Here is a 15,894-nt window from a genome sequence, read left to right as displayed (position 1 = left end):
ACATTTTTATTTTTTGGAACACGATCGTTTATTCCAGGCTGGACTTGCACTCATTACATAACTCATGCTGGCCTCAATTCACAACAATCCTGTCTCAGCCTCCCTGAGGCTGGGTTTCCAGGCATACCCAACATTTCCAACAGCTGCCAAGGAATCCTGGGGCACCTTCCCTGCTTCCCCTCCTGCCTTCCTCACAAAAATTATCACGTGGATGGAGTCACTTTCCCTGCCCTCACAGGGGCCTGGGCTGCTACTCCTATTCCTAGGTGTGGGTCAGCCCTCCAGAGTGGGGTCCTATTGCAGCTGACACTCAAAGTGCCTCCCAAAGCAGGTGGGTGGGATCTAAGGAACTGAATGGACCATAAGAGCTCTAACTTCATCAAGTGAGTACAGCTTTTCTCTACCGCTCTCTTCCTCTGTGCTATTTCTGTCTGGAGCCAGCTGACCTCAGACCTCTGAAACCAGAAGCCAAAACACACCTTTTTTTGGTACTAGGAATCAAACTCACAACCTCATGCTTGCCATGCAGGTGCTGTGCCACTTTTCCTGCTTTATGTAATTGGTTACAGCTATAAAAAAAGCATTCTCTCTCCCCACCTCCTGCCCCAGAAGACTGATTTTGACAAGAGAAAAGCAACCAGCAAGAGCCCAGGTTTTGCTAGGAAGTTTTTTATTCTAGGCAACTGTAGATCATCTAAGAGGAGGTTCACATCCAGCCCAAGAACTCCCTCCTGGCTCCCAACAGTGGGATGAGCACGCTACAGTCCCGACCCAGCCTCCATGCTTCTCCCTCCTCACCAGGCAGGATTTGCAAAGTGTGACTCAGCAATGTCAAAGAGCAAAGAGCAATGGGTGCAACAGGAACAAATTGGACCACAGGTGCTAACTGAACAATCTGAGGTAACCAGTAGGCCTCCTGCATGACAGGCCAGAGACAGCTGAGTGAGGCTGGGAGGAGGGCCCCGCACACCACCAACACACCCAGAACCAGAACCCCCAGGCTCCTTTCCAGGAACCTTTCCTCGGCAGGAGCCTCAAGTCCCCTCCGACTCTCTCCCACTGGCCCTCCAGAGACAAATCAGTGTCAGGCTGAGAGGCTGGAAGCGTCTCTGCTCCCTGGCCCCAGAACATGTGGGTGGGCTACAAGCCCCATAAACTATTCCCTCCTAGAGGGCAAGCCCAGTCCCCGAGTTAGGAACAACTTCTATGACTTCTGAAACTTAAAAAACAAGTGTTGTGTTATAATTTCAAAATCAACTAGAATCTAACTTCAAAAAAAGTCTTCAGAGCGGGGTTAGCTGTTCATTAAATTATTCCTTCTACTTGTTAACAGAGACTACGAAAGAGGTGTGGAGGGTGAGGTGGCCCAGAACTCGCCCTCATCCTCACACGCACAGCGCTCACCCCTGGGCTGCCGTGAAAGGAAAGGTTGGCCTTAGCCCCCTGGGCTCAGCAGCCAGCCCTGCCGTGAGTACCGGAGGACAGGAAGACCAGAGACCCAGGCGCCAGGGCCAGCAGGCTCACAGCGGGCCAAGATGCAGGGCAGGCAGGTGCTGCCCCCGCTTCTCCCACATGGTTTCAGGACAGCTTAGGGCTCAGACTGGCACTTGGGCGAGGGAAGGTAGACCAGAAGCAGTTGGTGCCTGGCCCAAGATGGTGTTTTCCGGGGGCACTGTTGCCGCCCCTCTCCGCCCCCGACGGTGAGGGGCGGCGCTCTACAGCAAGCCATTGGGCCTCCCAGGCTGGGAACCTGGCCCACTGCGCTCCCGCTGGTGGATCTTCTGGTGCTGCAGCAGGTGCTGCTTCTGGACGAAGCTCTTGTCACACTCGGGGCAACTGTAAGGCCGCTCGCCTGTGTGGATGCGCTGGTGCCGAACCAGGTCGGATGGATGGCTGAAGCTCTTGCCGCAATAGCCACAGATGAGGGAGCTCCGGCTCTTCCGCCAGGGGATGTGGCCAGGCAGCGCCACCAGGCTGTTGGGTGAGAACCTCTCCTGGATGCGTGGGCCAGCACTGGGACCCTCCTGCAGGTGGCAGCGCTGGTGGGTCACCAGGCTCACCCTGCAGCTGAAGCTCCTCTGACACACATTGCACTGGTACAGCTTGGCCCTCTTCGCCTGAGGCTTTAACCGTGGCCGGGGTCTAAGGCTTTCCCCAGGCTCTACAGCAGGATAGGACACCCACCCCGAGTGGCTCCGCAGATGTGCAGTCAGCTGCTGCTTATAGCAGAAGCTGATGTCACACTCAGAACACTCGTAGGGGCCAGAAGGGTCCCTTTTCAGTTTCAGGCCCTGTGCGCACTCCTGAGCCACCTGTGTCTGCCTGTGGGATTTCTGCTTTGGAGAGCAGCCCAGAGTTCTGCCAGTGGCAGGGTCTCCACTGCCTTCCAGGGGCTCTTCGAGGCTGGAACCCCGGGGACCTGGTTCCAAGAGGGCAGAACCACCCTGGCCATCCCAGAGCTCAGTTTGCACTGGTCTCAGGAAATCCCGCTCCTCTGCTTCCCCTGGGAACATGCAGTCTTCTGGCTGACTTGGCACCTCTGGTCTGAGCACGGCCCCATCTGCTGCAAAGAAGACCAAGAGAACATCACTCGCCAGCACCTATGGCAGCTCCAGACCAGACAAACGTGAACATTTCGGAAGGGCTCAAATCAAAGCCCCAAGAACACAGGAATTAGCACAACCTGGAAGAGACAAGATTAACAAGGCTCCAAGGCTGGTAAAAAAATAAACTTTATATTCATGTTCAGACATGTGAGCTGAAAACTCTTATAGAATAATGCTATAAATAAATTTTAATTCTCCAAACTCAACCTTAATCCCTGTGTGAAATGTCAAAATACACCATAATAACCTAATTTAGGAAAGTGTTAAGATGAGAAATTTGAATGATTAAAGAAAAACATAGCAAACCTGAGAAGCCTCATGTCTGGCTCTTCCTGTGTCCTCTGCCCAGTGCCCACCTCCAATACCTTTCTTTCCCATAGCTCCTCTGCTCCGCTCCCCCCCACCTCCCCATCTCATGCCCACTGACCACTGCCTGTCATGTCCTCTATGCTGCAGGGAATGAAGAAGAGTGATCACTGGCTTTATGACCCCACAAGGTGGCAGCAGTTAAGGCACACATGTGACAACCAGCATGTGCAGACAAGGTGGCAGACAGGCAGTGTGGGGCAGCTCCACGGTGGGACCTGTGGGTGGCAGGGGAAGAGAATATGCCAAAGCACTCACCAGGGTGGGCACCAACAAGGCTCTCCTCCTCCTCCAAATCACCCAGCATCTCTGCACCTAGCTCCGCTTCGCCCTCTGGCTGGCCAAGGACCTCTGGGTTGGAAACAGCACAGAATGAGCCCAGAGGAGAGAAAAGCTCAGCACACTCCGTCAGCTACACACCAAGGGACTGCTGGCAGGGAATCTATACTACAACTCCCACAACAGGGTCAAAGGCTACAGCGCCACTCTCCCCTACTCTCCCCCAGTACTTTGGGAGAAGGACACAATGCTAGCCAGGGAGAGGATGAGGCAGCTGCTGCCGCCTCTACTGTCTTCATGAAGGGCCCTCGGCACAAGCATTAGGTGCCAAGCCTGGCCCTTGCTCCAGCACCCCGACGCCACTGCAGCATGTGGCTGACGTCTTGCCAAGGCTCTTTTCAGGGACCCACTTCATTCTTGCTGAGATACTGCCAAGTAAGACCGGCACTGTGATAGACAAGGAAACAGCACCCAACACAGGATGGGACCCACACAGCCACCTCTGAGGTCACACAGCCACCTCTGGCCCATTTCAACCTCCTTTCCCTCACTCTGGCCTCCTTGATACAGTGGTACCTCAGTTCATAAATGTTTGTTTGCAAACAACTTGGCTCACAAACAAAAGCATGTGGCAAAATTTTGTTTTTGTTTGCAAACTCTGCACTGGGTGACAAACAAACTAAGCCATCTTTCCTGCACAAACACAAATGTGACCACCTTTCCCAAAATTGAATTTGTGAACCAAGGCACCACTGTACTTCTCCATGATCTGCATTTTAAAATGCATTTGTTATGTCACAGGCAGTAGTTTACATTCATAAAGATTCAGACAGACTACGCAGCACTTCTAATCTACACAAAGTAAATCCTAAGACCACAGTGATGGCTCTGACTCCAGCCAAAGACCATGAGAAAGGGTCTGGTTGGCTGAGCAACAGTGGAACCTCACCTAGTAAACATTTTCTAGAGGTGATGGTGTGACTGCAGAGAAGAGATACAAGCAACCTTTGTGAAGTGTCTGTTAGCAGGAGGATCAGGACACACCCACTTCTCCCAGTCAAGCCAAGGGAGTAGCTACAAGGGCCACAGCCACTGAGCAGGAAGCGCAGAGCAGTGGGCAAATGCAGGACGGACACTACTCACTCAGGGAGACCAGTGCCTCGTAGTTGCTCTGCATGACGTTCCTGTACAGCTCCTTCTGCCAGTCTGCCAGGTTCTCCCACTCCTGCTCGGAGAAGCAGACGCCATCATTTTCAAGTGCCCTGGACACCTGAAGTCACAAACAGCACAGTAAGTGCCTTGATAGCACACGAAGGCCAAGCCAGTAATTTAGAGCCTCGGGGCCTCTTCTGGCCCAACTTTTGAGTGTTCAGGGCACCTACCTTGGGGGCCTCACCCTTGCTCCCCGGGGGCAGCCGCAGCACCCAGAAGTTCCGGTTGCGCAGCAGGTTCTCCACGTTCTCCAGGCGCCGCTGCAGCAGCCCGTACTCCTGCAGCAGGGTCCCCAGCACGGCCCACTTGCCCTCCAGCTGGTTGCCCAGCTCCACGGCTGTCTTCTCACAGTCAGCCAGCTTCTTCTCGGCCGTCCCTGTGCGGCCCTCCAGGCTCTGCAGTCTGGCAGCCTGGGACTCCATCTTCTTTTCCACGGCCTGAAGAGCAGCTACTACGGTCCACAGCGAGATCTCTGTGGTCTGGAAATACGGACTTTTCTCTGTTGTTTGCGAGGGTGGTGAGGAAGAAGCCAGTGGTGTAGCGCGCCGCTTTCTCCTGTGCTGAGGATCAAAAAAGAAAGGTCAGTCAGACAATTCCACCCCCAAAGGCCACGTGAGAAAGCAATTCCACGCAGAATGGGAGACAGAAGCCCTCCTCTCTCCACACACTCTGTTTTGATTATCTAGCATGATGGAAATGATGGAAATGCTTACCAGCTGGTAAGTGAATACGCAAATTGTGGCCCACCCATTCATACATTATGAGGAGAACTGTGCTTTGCCCAATAGTCATGTGGTAGTCTTAACAGCCGCATCTCATAAAGTGACCTCACTTAGACTAGGTTCTTCCTGGGGGTAATCAAGATTAATGAGATCTGTATGGTGGGCCCAAGGAAACTAACTCACCACATGGCCGCACACTACTTGGCAATAAACAAGAACAGAGCAGAGGCAGCACACCGAATTGAAGAAGCCAGGCACAAACAGCTATGTAACAGAACCCACTCACAGGACAGTTAGGAAGAGGCAAAACTAGCAGGACAGACAGATCAGCGTTGTCAGGCATTGTGAGACTGATAACAAAGAAAGCACAAGGGAGTTTTCTGGGACAATGGAAATATTCTGCATCTCAGTAATTCAATGGCTGTCAAAACACACAGAACTCTACAAACAGAGCAAATTTACTGGAGCTCAGTAAGTAGGACTTACAACATCAAAGAAGGAAAAAATGTTAACTGCCCAAAAACACCATAAGCGAAGTATAAACCAAATAGGAAACAACCTGTGAAGTGAAAACAATAATCCCAAAGTAAAGCTGCAGAATAAATCATTCGTGAATGTGAAACACAAGGGGCTGGGGATGTAGCTCAGCTGCATAAGCGCCTGCCTTGCAAGCAGGCAGTCGTGAGTTCGATCCCTGGTACCGATAAAAATGAAAAAGACCAAAAAAAAAAAAAAAAAAGAAGAAAGTGAAACACAGGCAATCAGAAGCAAATGGAGAAAGAAGCGCCTCAGCAGTTACGCATGTGAGCCCCAGCAGGAAACCGCTTCCCACCATCAGACAGACGTGTGTAGAAGTGAGGAGGTACACCCTTCAGGGCCATCAGACACCAACACCTTCATAAGCCAGCAGTAGGAACGAACAGTCACACTTTGCGGAAGGCCATCTCCCAAGACTCACTGAAACCCCACTTAGGGAGTCCATCTTAAGGAAGAAATGGCACTAGTATTTAATTACATTCAAACAAAAAAGACTACTGGCTAACACTCTAGTTAAAATCTGGAATTAACTTAACGTCTATTATTAAAGGAATAGCTACATAAATTACAGTACAACCAAAACCAATATTGTACAAGTATTAAAAAGAGTTAAATATGGTTTGGAAAGTATTCACCCTATGTTGATAAATGAAAAATCCAATTTTTGCCAAAATACATTTATTATTATTTCCCTAAAGAGAAACTGTGTGTGTGATTTGTTTCAGCACACAGAAAGGTTTGGGAAGACACTCACCATACCACTCTTAATATGGATACACATTCAGGGGAGCAGAGGGACAGATTTTACTCTGCCATCGAAAATTATTACTCGTTAGCCAGGTATGGTAGCTCACGCCTGTAATCCCAGAACTCGGGAGGCTGAGGATCATTGCAAGTTCGAGACCAGCCTGGGCTACAAAGTGAGCATGAGGCCAGTCTGAACTGCATAACGAGACCCTGTCTCAAAAAAAGACCAAAACAAACAAACAAACAAAAAAAATTATTACTCAGATTTTCAATAAACATGCATTCTTCTGTAATGTTTTCTTAAATTCAATATTTAAGAACATATCTGAAGGCAATGAGAATACAGCAACTAAACTTCTGCTGACCCTATTTCTGGATTCTCTGGCAATAGTCCTGCTTTTAAATATCATATAGTCAAATCATGACTCAAATAACATTCTTGTCATTACAGTTCAAACACTCAACCACCATAAACAAAAAATACAGTCTCACTGCTGGGTATGGTAGCACACACCTATAATTCTAGCACTTGGGAGGCTGAGGCAGGAGGGATCACCATGAGGCCGAGGTCAGTGTAGGCTATATAGCAAGACCCTGTCTCAAAAAAAAAAAAAGTGTTTTATCACATAGGGGGGAAAAAAAGGGTGCTAGGGTGTGGTACATTCACCAGAATTTTGAAGGATGATGGACATGTTCTTAATAAAACATGAAGGTCGTGTTAAAATCTTTATTGTGACAGTGAATTTTCCTTGTACTTCTGTCAATTTTGTTTTATAGATTCTGAGGTTATATAATGCAATGCACACTGAGAAATGTCACATGGAGTTGATAAATTGAGGTTTTTAACATTATAAAAGCAGCAGTAGGTGTCTATCTTTTCATGTTAATATACCTAAATCAGCTTCCTTTTGGTGTTGGCCTGGTATATTACTGTTATAGCCTTCTATATTCAAACATTTGTACGGACTTATCTTTTAGTTGTACCTTTTATAAAAACATAGAATTATCTTCCATCTTGATAATCTTTGCCTTTTAGCTGGAACAGTCAGCTCATTTATATTTATTGTAGCTACTGATATTTTTTTTCCTTTCTGTACTGTTTATCTCTTTCTTCATCTTCCCTGTTGCCTTCTTTTAATTGTTTTCTTATTCTCTTATTCTTCCTTCTAATTTGTAAGTTACAGTGTTCACTTTGGCAGCACATACACTGATGTGTAAGTTATACAGTAATTTGTAAATCAAATAGTCTTTTTAACAGTTCTCCTACAAATTATAAGAAGCATACCTAGAAGTCTTTATACATGTGAGTTCTGATTGTCCCTTCTCCATCAATATTGTCATGTGTTTTAATTCTCTTTGCTTTTAGCTTCATAAGATACTACTCCAGCTTTAGTCAGCTAGTATTTTAGATTTTCCCATATTCATAGATCACCACATTTTCTGTCTATAGGGGATGATTTGCCATTTACCTAATGTATGTCCTTTCAGGACTGCACTATTTTGTTGTTGTTGTTGTGTGTTGAGACAAGGTCTTACTACATGGTTCAGGTTGGCTTTGGACTCTCTGTATAGCCCAGGCTGGCCTCAAACTTGCAGCACTGTTCCTGCCTCAGCCTTCTGAGTGCTGTGATTACAGGCAGGTATCACCACATCTGGCTGCAAACTGTTTTATCTGAAAATGTTATTTTACCCTTATTTTAGAATAAATTTTGAAGCCAGGCATGGTGACACACACCTTGTAATCCCAGCACTCAGTAGGCTAAGGCAGGAGGATCTTTGCAAGTTTGAGACTAACCTGGGCTACAAAGTGAGCTTTAGGGGCCAGGGATTTACCTCAGTGGCACAAGCACCTGCATGGCATATGCAAGGTGCTAAATTCAATCCCCATACCAAACACAAAATAACAACCAAGTGAGCTCAAGGACAGCTTGAACTGTACAGTGAGACCCTATCTCAAAAAGACAAAAACGAAACAAAAAACCAATCACCGAAAGCAAAGAGTTCACTTTCAGTTCATCCTTGGAATATGGGTCTTTGAACTCTCAGTTTTTATAGGATTATAATAGAGGACTTCTTAGACACTCCACCTTAGGCTCTGAATTGTCTACTTGCTAGGTCACCAAAAATAAATATTCAGAAAATGTCTTCAAAATTGGCATCAGAATTCCACTTTCCTCTTAAGAATTTCCTCTTTCATTTAGTTTTGAGGCTCCAAACATTCTTTTTTTTTGTTTTGTCTTTTTCCTTTTTATCGGTACCAGGGATCCAACTCACAACTGCCTGCTTGCAAGGCAGGTTACTTATGCCGCTGAGCTAAATCCCCAGCCCCGAAGGCTCCAAATATTCTTTACTGAACATTTTAAACACACGTAGGTTTTCTCCTCAACATTCTTAGTTGTTTTTAATCAGTGAACCTACTCAGTGTAGACCCACAGCCTCTCATCTGAAGAGACAAAGTCTGAGAACAGAAATATGCTCAAGAACAGTGTTAGGTTCCACAACGACAAAACACAAGTTACTAAAAGCATAGTTTGGATTTTGGGGAATCTTTAAGACTTCTCAACGAAGTCTGTTGATTACTTAAGTGACCATGGGATGACCCAAACCTAAGTAACAAGCGTTCTGGCAGGGTGTCCTCCCAACCTGTAGTAGTGTTCTGGTCTTCAGGAAAAGCCAAGTCTTTGATTTGATCTGCTTAGCCAAAAGGAGTCAGAGAAGGAAAACATTGTAGACATTTGCGCCTTGTCCCAAGTTAAGTGCTATATTGAAAGCAAAAGTCAACAAATCCCTCCCTTATTTTTTATCCCCTTCCTATAAGAATCAAATACAGTGCACTCTGCTCATGGTAAAGGGTCTCCTCAGTCCTCCATTCTCACAAAAGATCTCATGTAATTCTGAAAGTGTTTCTGGATCAAAAACTGCCTGCACTAGAACCAATTTAATTCAGCAATCCACTCGTATTATTGTTAAACACAACTTTGGAATAACATGAGGATGTCAGAGCTGGAAGGACCCCACGTACCCACTAACCTAACACTCTTAGAGAAATAGAGCCTCTCAGAAAGACAAACACGGTTGCCTAAAAACAACGAAGCGGACAGCTGAGCGCTCGCTCGAGACTGGACTCCAGTTTCCCGACTCCATACCCAGGATATCTTCACACCAGGGTCTAGACCTTCCCTGACAAGGGACGACTGAAGGAGACAGAAAGGGAGAGAGCGCTCCACGACTCTGCAAACAAAAGCCAGCAACTACACTAAGGTAACATCACGGGACCACCCAGGAGAGGAAACTCCGCCTGACTTCAACCTGTGGCTACAGCTCTAGGGCAAAGACCTGCAGCCAGGGCGAGGCAGAAGCAACGGGCCGCGGGGTCAGACCAGCAAGCGAGGGCGGAGTCCGGGGTCTCCGGACCACGCCGTGACTTCTGCCCCTGCCGCAACCCGGAAACGGGGGCTGCGGACCCATAGGAGAAAATGGGCGGGCACAGCCGCAAACCCAAGAACCTGACACCAGTTTTGCGTTGTTACTGGGCGAAGGTACACAGTGCCCAGGCGCTGAGCCCGGGGTACGAGGAAGCAGAGACAAAAAGTGACAGTGTGAGGGTCGCGGGGAGAAAGCAGGTGTCTGCCGGCCAACTGCAGCCTGGGAAACCGAGCCTCTCACCAGGACCAACTGAAGCCCCGCCCCGGACAGTGGCGCCGCCATTCCGAACGCCCTCCAGGCCTGGCAAGAGGCCTCCTACCCGAGCAGGCGCCGACTCTGCCATGGCTCCAGTCGCTCCTCAACGCCGGGCCAGCAGGGTAGCCCTCGCGCGGCTCGCCAGTCGGCCAGCTGTCGGGACCTGCTGAAACCGCCCCCAGCGCCGTGTTGATACAAAGTGCATTCTGGGAACCGGGCTCTTCCCTGCCCAAGACGGTTGCGGCTGCTCGTCCCACCGCGCACGATTCCCATTGCGCCTCTGTGCGGCAGGAGGGTGAACTGCAGCTTGGCTCCAGATAATGTGATGGAAAATGCAACTGAAATCAAAGTAAAAGGCAGGTGGGGAATTTCAAGCAAGCGCACGGGCATTTGTTGTGTCTTCTATGTGCCTAGCACTCTGCTAAGTGCTTTGAGGGATTTTAAAATGTATAAAACTCAGAGTCTACTCAGAGGCAAGAACATGCAACCTGAGAATGTGAAGTATAGTCCCAAATGGCAAATTGTTTTATTCCAAACGCTCACCTCGCTTTTGGCTTTTTCATTGCAACAGTGTAGGGTCAGAGGCCCAGGTCAACTCACTAGAATCTATTAATGACGGTAAGCAGATGCGCGGGAAAATCCACCATAGCCTTGATTTCAGACCATCAATCCAGGACTTGTGCTTCAAGTTAAAAGTCGCATTTGAGTTTTGATTTGGAAAGTGTGGCTACGTTATCATTCGATCACCGTGTACTTCAAACTCAATACCAGCACCACTACTCCAACCACACCTGATACTACACTGGGTGTCTGGAAACAGTGAGGGAGTGAAATGAGCTGCCTAGTGAGTGCCGGGATTGCAGGCTTGAAACAGCACACCCAGCAAGAACTGTTAAAATCAGCAGAAAATAACTTTCACTAGATTGGGTCCTTCTACACTTGTAGACCTCAGCTCAGATTCTACTTCCTCGGAGAGCTGTTCCTTGTCTAGCCTGTCCCAGTGCTCAGTCTCATCATCTGCTAGAAATGTCCCCTAACATCCATCACTACCTTTTTTATTATATGGTTTGTCGATGTGTCTCCCACTAAAACGTCTTTCCCCTCTATCTACCATTTATTGTACTCAAAAGTGCTCGCAGACATTTTTGAATGGTTGAATGGTGAACAAGAGTAAAGATAGGAAAAATCATCTCAAAGAGAAAGCATGATTTCCAAGGCAACCAGATAAGACAGGGCTTGACTGAATTATTAGCAAATTGAAAGGAAGAATGGGTCATCCTGAGACCAGTCAGCCACCAGGGTCTGCCAGGGTTTGACCTACTTGGTCACTGTCATCAGACACAGACAGATGCCTTACACCCTTGAGACATAGGGCACAAAGGCTGTTACATAGTTCAGTCATAAAATTCATCGTTCTGTTCCATATCCAGCTCCCTAGGTGGCCTTCTGAGGGTGCAAATTCCCATGTGGCTGCTAGGCAACAATGCCTGGGTCAGTGGATGTGAATATCCAGCCCACCCCTGACAATTGTTAAACAGATACTCTGACTTGAGCATCAGTCAGTCAACAGTCAGTATGACTCAGCTTTCCTGTGGATAAGCCTGAGACTGGAAAAGGCTTTAGATCAAATTTCCAGCCTGCCAGCGAGGCAGCAGGCCCTGGCTTCCAGTTGCTCAGGGTTGCAGTGGGATTTAGGAAGGGAGGGTGAGGGTTGCTAGATGTAGAACTTGGGCAAAGCTTTAACTGCCTGCTGTTTACCATTCCCTGTGAATTGAGGTCAAGTCCCCAGCATAGCACCTGTCACAGAGGAAGAGATCTGGAAGGGCTTGTGATCATTCCTCTTTCTCTTTCTCCTCTTCTTACTCCTCCACCTGTTCTCCTTCTTGTTCTTGTTTTTGTTCTTGTTCTTGTTCTTCTTCTTCTCCTCCTTCTCCTCTTTCTTCTTCCTCTTGTTTTTTTGCTTTGTTTCTTGAGATAGGGCCTCCATATGTTATCAGGATGGCTTTGAACTCACTATGTTGCCCAGCCTGACCTCAAACCACAATGATCCTCCTGCCTCAGCCTCCCAAGTGCTGGTATTGCAGGTGTGCACCACTACCCAGCCATTACTATTCTTTGACTCCAGCTCCTTCACTAGATGGAAGAAATTATGTTCTGTCTTATTGACCTTGTTCCTACTCAGAACGTGAACACCTAGTTGTAGAGTCATTGTTGGTATTGAAAGAAATAATTTACATGAAGTGTTTATGTAGCTGAATGCCTAGCTTACAGTGAGGACTTAGAAGAAGGTGAATTCTTATCACTGCTTTGATTTTGCAAGACCCAAGCCATCTACTGCATGAGTTCACCGAGATAAATGCCACTTTGTTGTGTCTTCTAGAAGCCATCCATTTGTCCTTTCACACTGACACTTTAGGTTGACACATGCATCTTACAAAACTAAATGTGATTTGCAATTATTCCCATCAGTGGCAGTGTTAGTAGAAGAATCAAGAAAATGGACACTCTTCATATCTGAGTCATCATGATACATCCATAGAATGAGAGAGATCCTAGCCATCGTCTCATCCATCTTAGAGATGGAAAACTGTTAGGTATGGTGGTACATGCCCATAATCCCAGCACTTAGGAGGCTGAGGCAGAAAGATCACAGGTTCAAGGCCAATGTGGACTACATAACAAGATCCTGTCACAACTCCCCTCCAAATAAAAATAAAAATTGCAAAAACACAGAAAAGTCTAAGAGGGAAACAAATGTAGATTAATTAAAAATTATACTTTCAAGCTCTTTACACCTGCAGTCCCAGTACTTGGAAGGCTGAGGCAGAAAGATAGCCAGTTCAAGGTCAGCCTGGGCTACATAATGACCAGCCTAGAAAATTTAATGAGACTGTCTCAGAACAATGCAAAATTATATCTTCTAAATGTTTTTCTTATGCTTTAAACTTTACATTGCATGCATGGTTTATAACATATATATTAACATATAGATGTACATATATATGTGCAAGTTTTTTAGTCAAGAAAGCATGTGGACCCATGACTACAATTCCACTCCACTATAGCTTTTTCCCTTCTGCCCCTCACTAATCTACAAGTCTCTAGGTGGCAGGGACCATGGCTTTTGTTCCTTCCCTTACTGTAATAGCCCCACTACCACTAGGCTTCCAGGCCAGCAAGACTCCTAGAATGGACATACCTTGGCTCAAGGTGTATTCCCTGCTGTGTACACGTCTGGTGTGGACACACAAGGCCCACTAATATCAGCCTGCCACACCTCTCTTCCTCTGCGCACGGCATCTCCCTTCTGCTGGGAAATGCTCCTCCCAGGTTTCCCACCATGTAATTCACACATGAGCTGCCACTTTTTATTTTTGTACCAGGGATCAAACTCATGATCTTGTGCTTTCCAGGCAGGCCCTTATACTGCTGCACTAAATCCCTTTCTTTTTTTTTCCTGCCATCTGTTTATGTGGCAACTCAAGCCTGGTCACAGTGACTGAAGAGCAGGCACCTAACTCAGTCACAGCCTCTGAGCCTCCTGGTCATAGTAACTGAGCCAGGAGAGCCACGCAACCTGGGCTACATGAGCACATCCCTGAGATCCTTCCAAATGCACTGAGGGAACAGGCTGATGCCCTCTTGGGGGAGCCATGACCATATTGGTCAGGAACAGTGCTGTCCTGTTTGTCTTCAAGTCGTTTGAAAGGATGATGCCAGCGTATGGAGGTGCTCTAGAGACACTGTCTCGTGGGTTCAGGATTGGCTGCTTGACCGTTCCTTTGAATCTTTGAATGGTTCCACATTACTTTCAGAAAATTTCTCATTCTCCTTGGTTGACCATCAGTTTACACTGAGTGCAACCAGAAATATTCTGATAAAGGCATTATGGTTCTCTGTTTTCCAAACCAAATAGAAGGGCCCAAAAGGTGAGGCAGAGACAGGTGAGTGGCTTAGACATGGTCAAGACACAGGCCCGTTTGGGAAGTCTGATAAAGTATATCAGATCCATCTGTTTAATCAAAAACTATGTAAGTGTAAAAAGAAAACAGGTTTTAATGTACTGGTCAGAAGGATTACCAGATATCTGAAAAGAAGAAGTGAAGAACAAGATATTAAAATATTACCATATTGTACCATTTCTGCCAAAAAAGAGGGAGTATTAGAACATATATTGGGCCAAGAATTTAGCTTAGCGGCATAAGCACCTGCCTGGCAAGTGCAAGTGTGAGTTTGATCCCTGGTATAAAACATATATATATATGTGTGTGTGTGTGTGTGTGTGTGTGTATTTGGTCATAAGAACTGATAATTTTAATACCTCCAGGAACTGCATGACATGATTTGTTTTGTTTGATTTTTTTCTTTTTCAGACACAATCTTGCTATGTTGCTCAGGCTAGTCCTAACCTCTTGGGTTCAAATGATTCTCCTGCCTCAGCCTCCTAAGTTGCTGAGACAACAGGTGTGGCCATCACATCTGCATAGACTTTTTATTACATCCTCTTTTTCCACATTTTGAATTTTGAAGGCATGAATGTAAATTTTCTTCAAATCTTCATTCATTAACTGATTGGCTAAAAACTTGTATATAAGCTGGGTGTGGTGGTGCATGCCTGTAGTCCCAGCACTTGGGAGGCTGAGGTAGGAGGATCATTGTGAGTTCAAAACCAGCCTGGGTTACAGTGTGAGCTCAAGGCCAGCCTAAACTATATCTCGAGACCCTGTCTCAAAGACAACAACAACAACAAAAATGTGTATCAAATTCCTCTTAGCGAGAGAATGTTTTGTTTCAGCAGTTTTATTGGCTTTTATTTTTTCTAATGCAGAGCTAGTCCTCACTAGAGTTGGCTCTGTTGCGTATTTTATATTAACAGTTGGATGGAAACATTGGCACAGGCTGGTTTCCTGATGTGAAGTTTCCTCTTTTGTTCCTTACCTCCTCCCAGTAGCCAGGGACTAGATCTTGGACAGCTAGTTATGGTGCTCAAATCTGTGATTATAACATCATTTCCCAGTATGGTGTTTGGTTTATCCCTGCCTTCTCTGGACTTCTTGGTATATGTTACAGCTTGTGTCTAGATGTCACCCCAAAGCCTCATGCAGTCGTAGGTGAGGCTTTTTTAGAGGTGGCTGGATCTAGAGTATGTGATGCTGGAATTGATTCATGGTGCAAATGCTAGGGTCAAGGGCACTAGGATTAAGGTTGTGAGGCCTACCCACCCTGAGTAGCCTGAATAAAATAAGGAATAGGAAGAGCTGTGGTTGTCCCTTATTGCTTTGCTGCCTTCTATGTGCCATGAACTGTTTCTCTTCTGCATGCCCCTTTGTCGTGCCACTGTGCCTTGAAGCCAGCCAATTATGGACTGAAACTTCTACACACTGTGAGCTAAGTAAACCTTTCTTCTTCTTCTTCTTCTTTTTTTTTTTTTAATCAGTACTGGGGATCAAACTCATGACCATGGGCTTGCATGCCACTGAGCTAAATCCTCAGCCCCAAATCTTTCTTCTTTTAACTTCAAGTGTCAGGTATTTTGTCTGGGCAATAAGTAACTAGATAGCATCCTTATCAACCTCCTTGGAGACCTGGTACTATCAGCCTCTGAGTTCCAGAGGGGCTGGGACCGTGGCTCCTAGCCTCATCAGCAGCCTGCTTTGGGGACAGTCTGGGTGTTCAGGACCCTCCCTGGCCCGGCCATGGCCTCCAACTATGTGACCTGTAACTTTACACCCTGTGGCTCTAGC

The 15,894-nt window shown here is 46.8% G+C and overlaps 1 protein-coding gene across 5 annotated transcripts; it reads right to left on the bottom strand.

Annotated features, from left to right (window-relative positions):
* Nucleotides 1-653: 653 nt before the first annotated feature.
* Znf212 (zinc finger protein 212) lies at nucleotides 654-10,475 on the bottom strand. 5 transcript variants are annotated; one of them, XM_005006083.4, is made up of 5 exons: nucleotides 10,215-10,475; nucleotides 4,634-5,023; nucleotides 4,395-4,521; nucleotides 3,231-3,323; nucleotides 654-2,560 (listed from the first exon to the last, which is right to left on the bottom strand). In XM_005006083.4, the coding sequence occupies exons 1-5, from the start codon at nucleotides 10,236-10,238 to the stop codon at nucleotides 1,716-1,718; spliced, it is 1,479 nt and encodes a 492-aa protein (XP_005006140.1). In that variant the 5' UTR covers nucleotides 10,239-10,475; the 3' UTR covers nucleotides 654-1,715. The 5 variants fall into 5 exon arrangements, with proteins under 5 accessions (XP_005006140.1, XP_003475724.1, XP_063106770.1 ...); XM_003475676.5 differs by having other exon boundaries at nucleotides 654-2,563; nucleotides 10,215-10,422; XM_063250700.1 differs by lacking the exon at nucleotides 10,215-10,475 and adding an exon at nucleotides 5,177-5,896 and having other exon boundaries at nucleotides 654-2,563; nucleotides 4,395-4,476.
* Nucleotides 10,476-15,894: the final 5,419 nt, after the last annotated feature.

Source organism: Cavia porcellus, unplaced genomic scaffold (genome assembly GCF_034190915.1).
Source record: "Cavia porcellus strain 051 isolate PalLab524CR breed Dunkin Hartley unplaced genomic scaffold, mCavPor4.1 scaffold_6, whole genome shotgun sequence".
NCBI lineage: Eukaryota > Metazoa > Chordata > Mammalia > Rodentia > Caviidae > Cavia > Cavia porcellus.
This window is presented reverse-complemented; position numbering and strand designations above follow the sequence as displayed.